The sequence below is a fragment of the Balaenoptera borealis genome, assembly GCF_965194805.1.
Source record: "Balaenoptera borealis genome assembly, chromosome: 4".
NCBI classification, from domain to species: Eukaryota; Metazoa; Chordata; class Mammalia; order Artiodactyla; family Balaenopteridae; genus Balaenoptera; species Balaenoptera borealis.
Window position 1 is genome coordinate 79,462,851 of NC_138861.1, and position 13,381 is coordinate 79,476,231.

General features: G+C 39.9%; 1 protein-coding gene across 1 annotated transcript in view; it reads left to right on the plus strand.

The window, feature by feature from the left end:
- The window catches only part of CORIN (corin, serine peptidase), a 270,732-nt gene that overhangs the window by 24,732 nt on the left and 232,619 nt on the right, over positions 1-13,381 (plus strand). The window contains 1 exon segment of the mRNA XM_082390479.1: positions 10,732-10,876. Coding sequence (XP_082246605.1) covers positions 10,732-10,876 — 145 coding nt within the window.

Below are 13,381 nucleotides of genomic sequence, written 5' to 3' on the forward strand. Positions count from 1 at the left end.
CCACTTAGTACAGCTGTTGTGAGCATTTCCATATATAATGCATTTAGAGGAGTGCCTGGATCATGCGAAATGCTCAGCGGGTGTTTGGCCATATTGTTATTGTTACTATTATTATTATGACTGTAATAATTATTCACACATGGAGAAGCATTCAATTCCTTGTATTTCTAAGACTCTTCTGACGATGGGAGGGCATAGTAGAAGAGTTTATTTATTATTTTAATATTTTTCTGGAGTGCCTACTACAAGCCAGGCCCTTTTAAAATACTGGGGTTAAAAAAATAATAATAAAATAAAATAAAATACTGGGGTTACAATGAGAAGCAAAACCCAACATGGTCCCTGACCTCATGGAGCCTACAGCCTAGCAGGAATAACCAACATAATCTAATGATCATACAAATACATGTAAATCATAACTGGGATAAAGGGCCGAGAGACCGAACTAGTCATGGGTCATGAGTTGATGTTTAAGGGTGAATCCTGAGTGACTCCGGCAGGTGGGGGCTGGGCGGAGGCCAATCCAGGCAGAGAGTGATTATGGGGAACTGGGAAGAGCCAGGTGGCCGGTGTGGAGAGAGGAGGGTGGGCGTGAGTGGTGTGCAATGAGCCTGGTATAGATGGGGCACACCTAGAGGGTCTCCAGATCCTGCTACTCCAAGTATGGTCCTCACACCACCAGCATCAGCATCAGCTGGGAGCTGGTAAGGAATGCAGAATCTCAAGCCCCATCCCACACCTATTGGATCAGATTCTCCCCACATGGTTCACATGCACACTGAAATTTGAGAAGCATTGTCTTCAATACCACATTAGGGAAGTTGGTCTTTGTCTCTCAAGTCTCTGGAAGGTTTTAAGCAGGGAGGTGACACATCCCAATGAGCATCTTGAAAAGATCACTTGGGCTACAGTGTGGAGTTTGAAAGTGGACAAGTGAGGATATGGGGAAACCAGTTAGGAGATTGTTGAAGTAGGTGGAGAATGTGGGGTCTCTAAGGGGACTGGGAAGTGATTGCCTGTGTTTCCACCAACCTTCCTTTGTATTGTTTGCTTCCTATTAATCCTCGTTTGAAAACATTTTGGCTATCACCCTAGTGATTTGTACTTGAAAATTGCTAATTTGTAATTTATGAAGTTGTAAATTTTTATTCTGAACTTATCCTGATTGACGACATATAAAAGGCACTGAGCTTCTTATTAACAGGAGATCATCCACTGTGGCTGCAGTGAGTAAACAAACTTGATGGTTACATTACTGAGCATGAAAAGCCTAGATGTATGTATGGTGTTTAAAGAGAACTTTTAATAGTTTTTTCCCTCCCTTCCATCAAAAGTAAGTATATCAAAAACCTAAAACTTTTCTTGGGAAATTTTACTGGCCTTTAGTTGTGAGTCATTTATTTAATTGAGACAATATACATCTATTCTGATCCTACTATATACCAGGAACTAAAATAAAAAGGGATAAAAATAATGGTCTGGGCTATTTGTTGAGTGAATTAAACATGGATCTTTACCTCCTGAGATTATAGTTTAGTAATTTTAGTGTGTACATAATGACCATGATCCAAAGTAGAGGGTGATAAAGGCCATAGTCCAGTTAAAATGCTTCAGCTGCAAGTGATAGAATATTCAGATTGAAAGTGATATAACAAGAAATAACTTATTCTTTTCCCCTATAAATGTAGCCTGAAAGTAAGCAGTTTAGGGCTGATAGGGCAACTTCACAAATCCATCAGGGATCCTGGTTCGTTCTTTCTTGCTACTCAGCCATCCTCTGCCTACAGCTTTCATCTCTGGGTCCAAGATAGTTGCTTGATCATCAGCTATTATATCTATATTCCAGCCAGCAGGAAAGAGGAGGGACAGTACTCCAGTCTTGGAGAATATTTCCTGGAAGTCATATTTACCATTTCCAAGTTCATCCCATGGTCAAGAACATGGTCCCATGGCCTCACACAGCTCCAAAAGAGACTGGGAATTGCTGTCTTAATTCTAAGTGCTGTCTTTATTCTAAAATTTAGGGTTCTGTTTCTAAGATCAAAGGAAAGAATAGGTGTTGGGAGTCTGCCTCAGAGAGATTACTTCTGTCTGGGTAGTCAAGGAAGGCTTCCTGAATGAGATGAAATATGAGTTACTTCTTTAAGGATTTGGATTTAAGCAGATGGATGTGGGAGAAATAGATAGTCTAGAACCATGATTTCCAAACTCTGCTGAAGTACCCCAAGACACTGCAGTGACTCACAGAGGCTGCTGGTTATTTTCAGTTTTTGAGGGAAATCTAGTGATACTTGACATCTGTTGGTTACCGAATGAAATACTAGCTTGAGGTAGTTCACAGTTTCAACATTAGATTGTGCTATATTCCTTTTGATGTCATCCTCTCTTCATAAAGCTGGGTTCTTGGTGGTTGCTGTGTAGAAAGTCGTACCAGGCAAAAATCCACGTGGAACAGGCAAGGAGTGGTGGTGGTTTCTAGTCTGATTCTGAGGTTTGAGGTGTTGTGCAGTGCCCAACAGATACACATGCCCCATTAGTGTAAGTAATTGTGGTTATTTAAGAATGACATAAAAATATTGGATTGGCCAAAAAGTTTGTTCTGGTTTTTCCTTAAGATGTTATGGAAAAACCAGAATGAACTTTTTGACTGACCCAATATTTAAAAATTTTAACTTATGTGTAGTATTTTTTCAAATGGCTACTAAGTTTTAGGATATAAGTACTTATAAAATTGTTGGACCAGGCTAATAAATAAATGGAACTGTTAGGCATTTCTTTTGGCCTAGGACCACTGAAAAAATTACCTAGACACTGATGGTGCTGTGAACCCAGAATGTCTGGGGATCTCTGATTTATGGGGTTAATATAGTTTCATGTTCTTAACATAGGTGGTGTTGAAAAAATTTTTCTGTAATAAAATTCATGACAATTTTCTTTCTGAAACACAACATTTTCTAACTGACTTCAAAGTTCATAATAGGAAATTTGAGCATGGAGTTGTACTAATAAATAGTTCCAGTAAAAACTGATGTTATTAATTTTTAGTATATTTTCCCTGAAAGGAAATATTTTTACTATTTTACCAAATACATTTTCTCCTCCAAGTATTTTTAGAAAATTCAAGAATAAACTCTGTAAGGCATGTGTCATTAAAAAAAAAAAAAGGAGTTATTTACATAATTATGTACAGAGCAGTTTTTGTTTAGGTGATTGAATTCATTTATTTATTCACAGATATTAATCCATTCCTGATGGTGTTCTAGGTGCTGGGCATACACTGATGAGAAAAGGGTAATATTTGCACACATATAGAAAGATACAACTGAATTAGTATTACTTATGCTATGATTATGTGTTTACAGAAGCAGGAATAAATTTGTACTTTCTAGCTTTATAATCTTATGAGTGTTTGTTGGTTCTTATAGTTTATAATGCATGTTGCAGTCCTATTTCAGTTTGAATATCCCTGAAACTCATGCTTTCCTTTCTTCTTCTAATGTAATATATTAAAAGTCTGGATAATTTTTTTAATTTTGAAGATTAATTTTATCTTTGAACCTTTTATAGAGTTACCATGTATTGGGTTAACAGCAATAATTAGGCAGTTTTATCTGTCAGTTTGCCACCTGTACAATTATATCAGGCTTCACTAAGGGCCCTAGTAAGAGATAACGTGATAAATTCTTAAGAGAATTTATAATTTGATTTTGTTATCATATTAAATTTGTAGAATTTAAAATATCCATGCATTTAGGTATACAGTGATACTCTCTATCAGGTGTTGGCAAACTTTTTCTGGAAAGGGCCAGATAGTAAATATTTTAGGCCTTGTGGGCCACATGGCTCTGTTGCAATTACTCAGTGCTGTTGCTGTAGCAGGAAAGCAGCTATAACAATATCTGCATGAATGAACAGGGCTGTCTGCCAATAAAACTTTAGGGATAAAAACAGGCAGTGGCTGGGTTTGGCCCATGGGCTGTAGTTTGCTGACCCCCGCTCTCTATATTTAAAATGCAAAATTTATCATGCAGGCAGGTCCACCTGATTGGAAAATAGTTCTTGCATAACCCAGCAATCAGAGTGAGAGCAGTGTGTAGAGTTCTCAGTCACTTACCCCACTCGGAATGAGGGGGGCTGTGGAGGGCGGCAAGGCTGTTGTCCCTAAGAAGGCACTTGCTTCCTTCTGGGCCGAACATCTGCTTTGTCCTAACTTGGTTGTTAGCAGCTATTTCCATCTCTAATATCCCCAGTCAGATATTTCTGGTTCATTGGCTCTTTGGTGAGTCCTGGCCCCGGCCTTGGGAGGGAATCTTCTATCTGAGGGATCCATGGGCAGGTATCTCCTTGTTCACAAGCAGTTTCTGCCATTTGCAGCTGTGGAAGTATTCCCAAGAATGTACCATGTGTTAATGAAGTAAAAAAAGCTGCAGGAAGGTAGGACAGGATAAAGACGAATGTACCTGAAATATTAGCTATGGTCTTCTTGACCTTTGAAATCCTCATAAAATGGACTTGAAACCCCCTATACCCCTGTGGGTGTCCAAAGCCCTCCCCAAGTCTCTGCCAATCCACTGGGTACATGGTTCTCATAATCAGCTCTGGTTCCAGGCTCTGAATCTCCTGAATGAGTTCAGTTTGGGGATCATTTTTCATGTTTCCTTTTTCTGTAATCCTATGATACACAGCCTCTTTCTCACTCTGGCTATAGTGTGGAGAACAAATTAGGGAGTGCAAGAATAGATGGAGGTAAACCAGAGAGGGGGAGGCATTTGCAGGATTTCAGGTGAGACGTGATGGCCATTGTTAGTCGGATGTAGAATCTATGAGGCTGGAGAGTTTTGATTTGCAGAGGGTTGTATCCAGGTGTCCAAACAGTGCCTGACACACAATGGGTGCTCAATTATCTCTTCCTGAGATAGGGAAACATGGGAGATTACTAGATGTGGGGATGGAGATTATTTATTTGACCAGACATGTGGGGTTTGAGGTACTTTTGCAGCATCCACTGGGGAGATGTCAAATGGCCAGTTGGATACAAAGATCTGGAGTGCAGAGGAAAAATCTATGCTTACTGTTTAAAGATGTAAGTCAATTGATGCTATTTGTGTGGGTGGCATTGCCTGGAGAAAGCAGATGGGAGGAAAAGAGTTTATAGAAAGAGAAGGAGTGACCAGTGAGGGAGCAGAAAGAGAAGTCAAAGGAAGAAAGTGCTTGAAGAAGATGGGAGTGGCTAACTGAGAATTTGATCTGTCAAATGATACTGAGATGTCATTACAAGGATGGCTGAAAAATATCATTTTAATAGAGCAACATGGAGGTCAATGGTGACCGTAGCAAAGGCCCTTTTGGTGCAGTGACAGAAGTGGATGCCAAACTGTAGTGGTCACAAGAGTAGGCGGTAAGTGAGGAAACTTGGACAATAAATATTCAGAACTGTGAGATCATTTTGGATGAGAAAGAAGGAGAGAGATAGGACTGTGCCTGAAGTGGGATATAGGCTTGAGAAGGGATTAAAAAATAACCAGGAGAGACCTTAACATAGTAAAAAGCTGATGGCAGTGATATAGGAGATAGAGGGAGGGGAAGAGAGGGGGAGAGGGGGAAAGAGGTAAATCGAGATCGGATATATGATTCAATGGAGAATCAAGATGGCAAATTCCTGAGAAGAGAGGAGGTGATGAAGTCTGTAGCAAATATGGAAGGATTAGTCTTGAATAGGAAGAGTCTTAAATAGCATCTCTACAGGAGAGAAGGGTCTATAAATGAGCAGATGTGTGTGCTGAAATTTAGGTAGGTGAGGCAATTCCCATTTGATGGTCTTTATTCTCTCTGTAGGGTGGGAATAGGGATGGATCCTCTTCTGAAAGTGAGGGCAGAAGAGTGGGAAAAGATAGTTTGAGGAGAATAGAAAAGACTTTAAATTAGCAATCAAATAGTCCTGTTGCGTGACTTTTTACAGCCACATTCAACTGTCCAAGTGTAGATACAGAGAGAGAAGATTGTTGGATTCATCTCATGTTGGCTTTTACAAGCTAGGTGAGAAGAAAATCCATAAGGGTAAGGGGGTTCAGGGCATTAGCAAGAGTATCATTGAAATATGGTCCAAAGATTTTAAAGAAGATATATAGGGAAATGAAGAAAGGAGAGAGTTGATAGAGTGGGAGAAGATAGAGGGATCAGTGGACAGTAGGTCCTGAAAGACTCAGAGAATGGCTGTCATGATGAATGGATAAAGGAGATGTGATACACACACACACACACACGCGTGCGCGCGCGCACACACACACACACACACACACACACACACACACACACACACAATGGAATATTACTCAGCCATAAAAAAGACTGAAATAATGCCATTTGCAGCAACATGGATGGACCTAGAGATTATCATGCTAAGTGAAGTAAGCCAGACAAAGACAAATAGCATATGATATTGCTCATATGTGGAATCTAAAAAAATGATACAAATGAACTTATTTACAAAACAGAAATAGACTCACAGACATAGAAAACAAACGTATGATTACTAAAGGGGAAGAGGGAGAGGGATAAATTAGGAGTTTGGGATTACACACTACTATATGCATACTACTATATATAAAATAGATAACCAACAAGGACCTACTGTATAGCACTGGGAACTCTACTCAGTATTCTATAATAACCTATAACGGAAAAGAATCTGAAAAAGAATATATATGTATATATATATGTGTGTGTGTATAACTGAGTCACTGTGCTGTACATCTGAACCTAATACAACATTGTAAACCAACTATATATTTAAAAACGAGAGAGAGAACGGCTGTTGTGAAAAAAAGTTGAATCACTAAGCCAGGAGGCAAGCATAATAAAGAATGTAAAAGAGACAGATGAGAAGGTCTCCCAATGGAACCAATGACTCAAGGAGATGTCCCAGTCAGGTAGATTGTATCCATATATGTTACATAAGCCAACATGACACCTTTAAAAATAAATGTAGTTCTTAAGACACAAGAAATGAGTTTTCACCAACAGGATTAATAAAACATGAGAACTACATATTTGAAATATGTGCAGGTCAACAAGATGCATTGCTCCCTGCCTGCACCATGGAATGCTTGTGCCTGTGCTTAGCTTATGGTTTCAAGTATGTGGAGGGTAGATTCTGGAAGAGGGTACCTCCTGGAGAGAGAGTTGTTGAGTCCACTGAAATGAAGCTTAGGAATTGTCCTAGCAGTTTATCTCATCTGGCATTATTCACCCAACAGTAAAGTCTGAGAGTTGCATTATATTCAGAGGAACCTCAAAGGGCCTCTGAATAATGCAGCATTTACAGCAATAGTCTTAAGTGGCCTTGAGTGCAAGAGAAAAGTTACGCACTTGAGGAAAGTGCTGAGATTTCTTCTAAGTATTTCTTAGTTCTGAATTTCTTGTAAGTATTTCTTCCTCTTCTCCCCTTAATAAAAGGAATCAATTTCCTAGTTATTGGAGAAAGCATTTGCACTAATCATGAATATGGTTTCTGGAGGTCAAATACTTGTTGATATACTTATATAAGATATTAAAATGAGCCTGTAGCACTTTCCCTACTGATTCTTCACTTATGAATGCTAAATGAGATGTATTTGGACACAGGATTCCACATAGCACTGAGGCCATTGTGCATTTGCCACCCAAGAAGATTATCCCTATAATGCTCCTGTGACCACCCACCTTAACCAAGAAAGCTTTTCCATTGTTGTGGAAGCCAAAGAAAGTTCATAACTCCTTACCTCTCTGGATGTATTTTACCACTCTTTTAAGCTGTAACAGGGCTTTTCAGGGATACTTTTCTCAGAATCATGGCTAGTTCAGCTGCTGGTTCTCTACAATGTCTTAACTGATCCTCCAGCAAGAAATCGTATTCCTATCTTTTGAATTCCTATAAATCTCATGGTGCTTATCTTTTGCTACCTCGAAGTGTAGTTATTTATGTACATATCTTATTTCTCCTACAAGACTGTGAGCTTTGGAGGGACAGTTGGTCTTAAATCATTATTATATCCATCACTATGCTTATTATAATTAGTAGGTGTTCAATAACTACTTGTTGAGTAAATGAAGTAAATAAGTCAGTTCTACTACTGATTCTGTTGAGCTGTAGTTCCACACTGGCTTTTTTTTTTTTTTTTTAGGGCTGTGTTTGATCTTGAAAGACCTCTTGGTTCCTGAACTACATCTGGGGCTCTTTTGGACTCCACACCGGTTCTCTGTGGTTTGTCCTGGGTCACCATTAGACCTGTTATTTGGTCTATGGCCCTTACTTCCTTATCTATGTGTGGCCTTAAATTTATTTATTTTATTTACTTTTGGCTGCATTGGGTCTTCGTTGCTGCACGCAGGCTTTCTCGAGTTGTGGCGAGCAGGGCCTACTCTTCATTGCGGTGCACGGGCTTCAGTAGTTGTGGCACTCGGGCTCAGTAGTTGTGGCTCGCTGGCTTAGTTGCTCCACAGCACGTGGGATCTTCCCAGGCCAGGGCTTGAACCTGTGTCCCCTGCATTGGCAGGAGGATTCTTAACCACTGCACCACCAGGGAAGCCCCACACTGGCTTTTTACAGGTAAATGTTATATCCAAGCCTCAAAGGGTACCACCCACCCAAAGCTGGTGTTATAATCAATGTGCTATAGCAGATCTTATATTATATTGTGTCAATGTGTTAGATCACATTGGGTGAAATCTGAAACTGACCCTCATATACAGAAGGCAAGGAGAGACTGAAGAAAGAGGCAGATCACTCCAGATTGGTAGATGGCAGTTTTAATAAGCAAGGGAACTTAAATGCAAGGTATGTCTTGGACAGCTGCAAGGTGATTAGATCTCCACGCCTGCCAGAATCTTAAGAGTTTATATAGAAGACATAACGGAATGCAGTCATGTATACCATCCAGATGGTCTCAACAGCGCATTGCTCTCTCAAGGCTGTGTCCTTGAAAATGGCTTTGGCTGTGGGAACAGTGGGCGTAACGTACATTCCAAGGACAGAAGAGGGGGTGAGGGGCCTCTGATTGCCTGAGTCTAGCTCATGGTTCAACTGGTAGGTCGCGTCCTTTCCATGACCTCCTCCTGCCACTTAACTGTAAATTAACTCTGAATTAACTCATGTTGGCTGGTCGATTAAACCAGGTTCAAAGGGAATGGGTCAGTAAAGACATTAATCTAGGAAATCAAACCATTCTTAAGCTAACAGCATACGTTCTTTCAAATAATGTCTCCCACGGAGAATTCTTAAAATTACAGAGGGTGTTATCCCATCAGTGTATGTAGTGAACACTGCTTGCAATATGTGTTAGTGAACCAGAACTCATTTTGATGTAGGAGGAATAAAGCAGAAATGGAGAATCACATATGCTTTGCAATTCAGAAGAACTCATCAAAGTTGCCTTTTTATCCGTGGGAAATTATCAGGTACTGGTTATATACCAGAAAGGATCAAATGCAGGATCATCGGTTAGGACAACTTCTTGATTATGAGAAAGCTCTTTCTCAAAGGTCATTCAATTATAAAAATTAGATTTTTCTTACAGAGGAAGAACCAACAAAACTTGGTAATGAATAGCATGGGGAGGATGATGGAAAAGTCTGGAGTCTTGAGGTTATAGGAATAGTGGAGTTTGTTTTAGCACAAATACGGAAGTCAGGAGAACTAGTTTGAAGGTAATGGATAAAGAAGGAGGTTAGTTTGGTTTTGGACATGTTGAGAAGAGATGATGCTTTGCACTAGGCATCAGAAATGTATGATCTAACTTGAAAGGAAGTTCAGGACTCAAGAGATTCAAGAGCTGGGTACACCAAGGTTGTGGTTCAAGCTCAGAGAAGAAAAGGCAAGGAGAGTCCGAAGTCCAAGAGAGAACCATGAGAAACATCTTCATTAATGGGATCGGAAGAGCTGCTCATAGTGACTCAAATCATTTTTAATTCCATCTCTGTTGAAAAAATTACTCCCCTAAGCCAGTTGCAATAAATGAATTTACAGACATTGTTTCTGGCAAGAGATTGAGCTAAGCAAAATTTAAAGAATATGAAGAACTTTATCTTGTTGAACCATCTCCGTCGCATCTCATCATTCTCTCACAAATGGGTGGGCTGCAGGGGCAGTGTGGGCAGTGGAGGGCATCCTGTCAGTGGCCAACAGAACAGGCTCTTTTTCACTGTTCAACTTGCCACTAAATACATGGTCAGTAATATTCAATCTTGCTGAATTATTAATGGTTAAAAACTTATTTTATCCAGATTCATGCAGATTTGGGTTAGGACTAATGAGCAAAACAAGAATGAAGTCTGGATAATGCCCTGTCCACAACTACTCACCAGTATTTTATCACTGTATTAGGCACTCTTTGCTTAGAGTTCTAGGTCAAGGTGAGTTCTTGCCATGGTACGAACAGCCCTTTGGAATAATACCAAATTAGCAGATACATTAAAAAAAAAAATCAAGATGGAATATCGTTATAGGTTCATATACTCCTGAAAAACATTTCAGAAATAGATGATTTGCTCTTCCCTGAATGTGATTTGTAGTTATTTGTTCATTTATTAGTGTGATTTGGTGACTAACCTCATTTCATGCCCTGAAATACACGGAGGAAAATCTCTTAGGAATGCTGCTTCTCTAAATGGATAGCTGTACTCTAAAATGTCATACCATGTACTGAGTTGCTTTGTAATATTAAAACCATGTTTCATTTTCCTCTCCTACTTTAGGTCTTGGGAGCTGATGATGATACCATGGGTGATGGCTGCTCTCAGAAGCTGGCGACTGCGAATATTCTTCGTTTCCTGTTGCTGGTCCTGATTCCGTGTATCTGTGCTCTCATTGTCCTCCTGGTGATCCTGCTCTCCTTTGTTGGTAAGTGATGCCATTATTAAAGATAAATGAAGTTAAAATTAAAATTAGCATGATTTATAAGAGCTTTTTCTACTGCTCTGGGTGGTGGTTTACCATTGGAGGATCTTTCCCAGCGGGGAGAAATCTGATTGTATTTGCGTTTTCAAAAGACAAAAGACCTGGATACACTATAGGGGACTGGAGGCATAAAGAAATGAAGGCAGGGAGACAATTTGGCGACTGGCTATTGTCTAAGTAAAAGATGATGAGGGCTTAGATTAAAGCATTTGGTGCACTAAAATCAACGGAAATCAAGACAGATTGGATTTTGGCATGAGGGAGAAAGAGAAGTCAGGGTTGACCCTCGGATTTCTAGCTTGGGCAACCAGGTTGACTTTGGTGCCATCTGTTAAAGTAGGAAGTAAAGGCGGAGGAGAGGGATGCAGGTAGATGGAGGGCAGGCTGGAAGTTCAATTAGGACATGTTAAGTTGGAGATGCTTTTGGAACAACTAAATACAGTGGAATCATAGTTTAAGTGCATTTATGGTGAGCAAATTCCGCAGTGCAAGCTGGGCCAAGAAATGGAGGACTGTAAGAGTCCAACACCTTACCTTCCTAAGGGAATTTCAAGGGAAATTGTGAGTCTGTGTGATTTTTGGCTTCTGTGCTGACATTAGAATTTAACTCCCACCCCATTGTTACTAGTCTGAAGCTGGAACTATCCAGAAGGGAAGCTGAGAAGGGAGCCTGAGTGCAGTTATGAATGTGGGAGTCTCAGTGGAAGCAGCGGGAGGAGACGAACTGTGAGGGGAAAGGGCACTGATTAAAAGCTGGGGGCAAAGCCCTGGAGGATGCCGGTGTTTAGGGGAGACAAGGAAAGAGGAAGCATCAAGAGATACTGGAAGTGTTGTTGGAGAAGAAGGAAAGGAACCGGGAAATGCTGGGTTTCACAGAAGCCAAAGGCGGAGAGATGGTCAGAGGTCACAGGGTGACAAGTAAGAAGAGGACAGAAAATGCCTCGGCCCAGGAAGTCTGCAGGTTTTCTCTTGGGGTTTCAATCGCCCTGCCCCGCGTGGTGCCAGCTCTGGCCTGCTCCCGGGCTAAAGGCAGGACAAAACCCTGAAACTCACCTCTGCCCCTCTCTTCTTCCAGGACTCCCCTCCCCTCCAGACTTGGCCTGCTTTTGTTTCCTTTCCAGCACCGTCGGGTCGTTGCTTTTTTGTGTTTTGTCCAGAGTTTATAGTTGTTACGTCTGGGAGGGTCTGTCTGGGAGAAGCTCCCTCAGTCATACCCCTGTCATTTTTAACAGTCTCATTCTCAGAACACTGTGTGGAATGGCTCACACACTGTGAAGAATATTTCCTTTCCATCTCAGGGTGGAATGCTAATATAAGTTTAAAACGCATTTTTAAGTGCTTCACAGCTTAGAGGCCTCTGAGCAGAGGCAGGGTGCTATTAAAACAGTACTTTAATTGGGTTTATTTGTTTATATATTAAATTTAAACATTTTTTATCACTTTATTGAAATTTAATTTACACACCGTACCATTCACCCATTTAAAATGTGTAATTCAATAATTTTTAATATATTCACAGGTAAGTTCAACCATCACCACAGTCAATTTTGGAACATTTTCATTACCTCAAGAAGAAACTCTATTCCCTTTTAGCTATCTGTCACCCTCCCATCTTTCTATCTCCCCTGTGCCCCAGCCCTAAGCAACCACTAATGTACTTTGTGTTTCTATAGATTCCCCTATTCTGGACATTTCATATGACCATTTGTGGTTTTTGTGACTGGCTTCTTTCACTCCACATAATATTTTCAGGGTTCATCCATGTTTTAGTATCTATCAGTACTTCATTCCTTATGGCCCAAATAATACTCCATTGTATGGATTTACCACATTAAAAAAATCCATTTATCAATTGATGGACATTTTAGTTGTTTCCATCTTTTGGCTATTACGAATAATGTTGCTCTGAACCTTCACGTTCAAGTTTTTGTGCGGACATATGTTTTCATTTATCTTGGGCTTATACCTAGGGGTGGATTTTTCTTTTATCACTTATATGAGATTAGGAAGTGAACCAATTTGTAACCATTTCTTAGTGCTATTTTGGCTTATATGTAGGTAACCTTTAGAAAGTGGATGTTTTCCAAACACTGTCTTCAAAAGCATTCTTTTCATAGGTTCTGCACCAGATGATTTGATATAGATATATTAAGTAATATCTGCCCAAATAAACATTTCCTGTTTTATAACTGAGATGTTTGTTGTTTTAATGAGCAATAAAATCATTTTATACCTTTGTTTAAAAAACCTCATTAGATTCTGCTTGCTTTTAAGAATGTTCTGTTTGGTTTGCGTATATAATCCGTGCTCTTTCAAAGTTTTGTAGTTATTTCTGGGTCTGTAAGGGTTGCTAAGGGATGCTGGAATGCCACTTGCGTACAAATAACAGGAGCTCTTGCTTCAAAAGGCAAAGAGATAATAGTGAGAGGTTTATTGATTAGGAAAAGA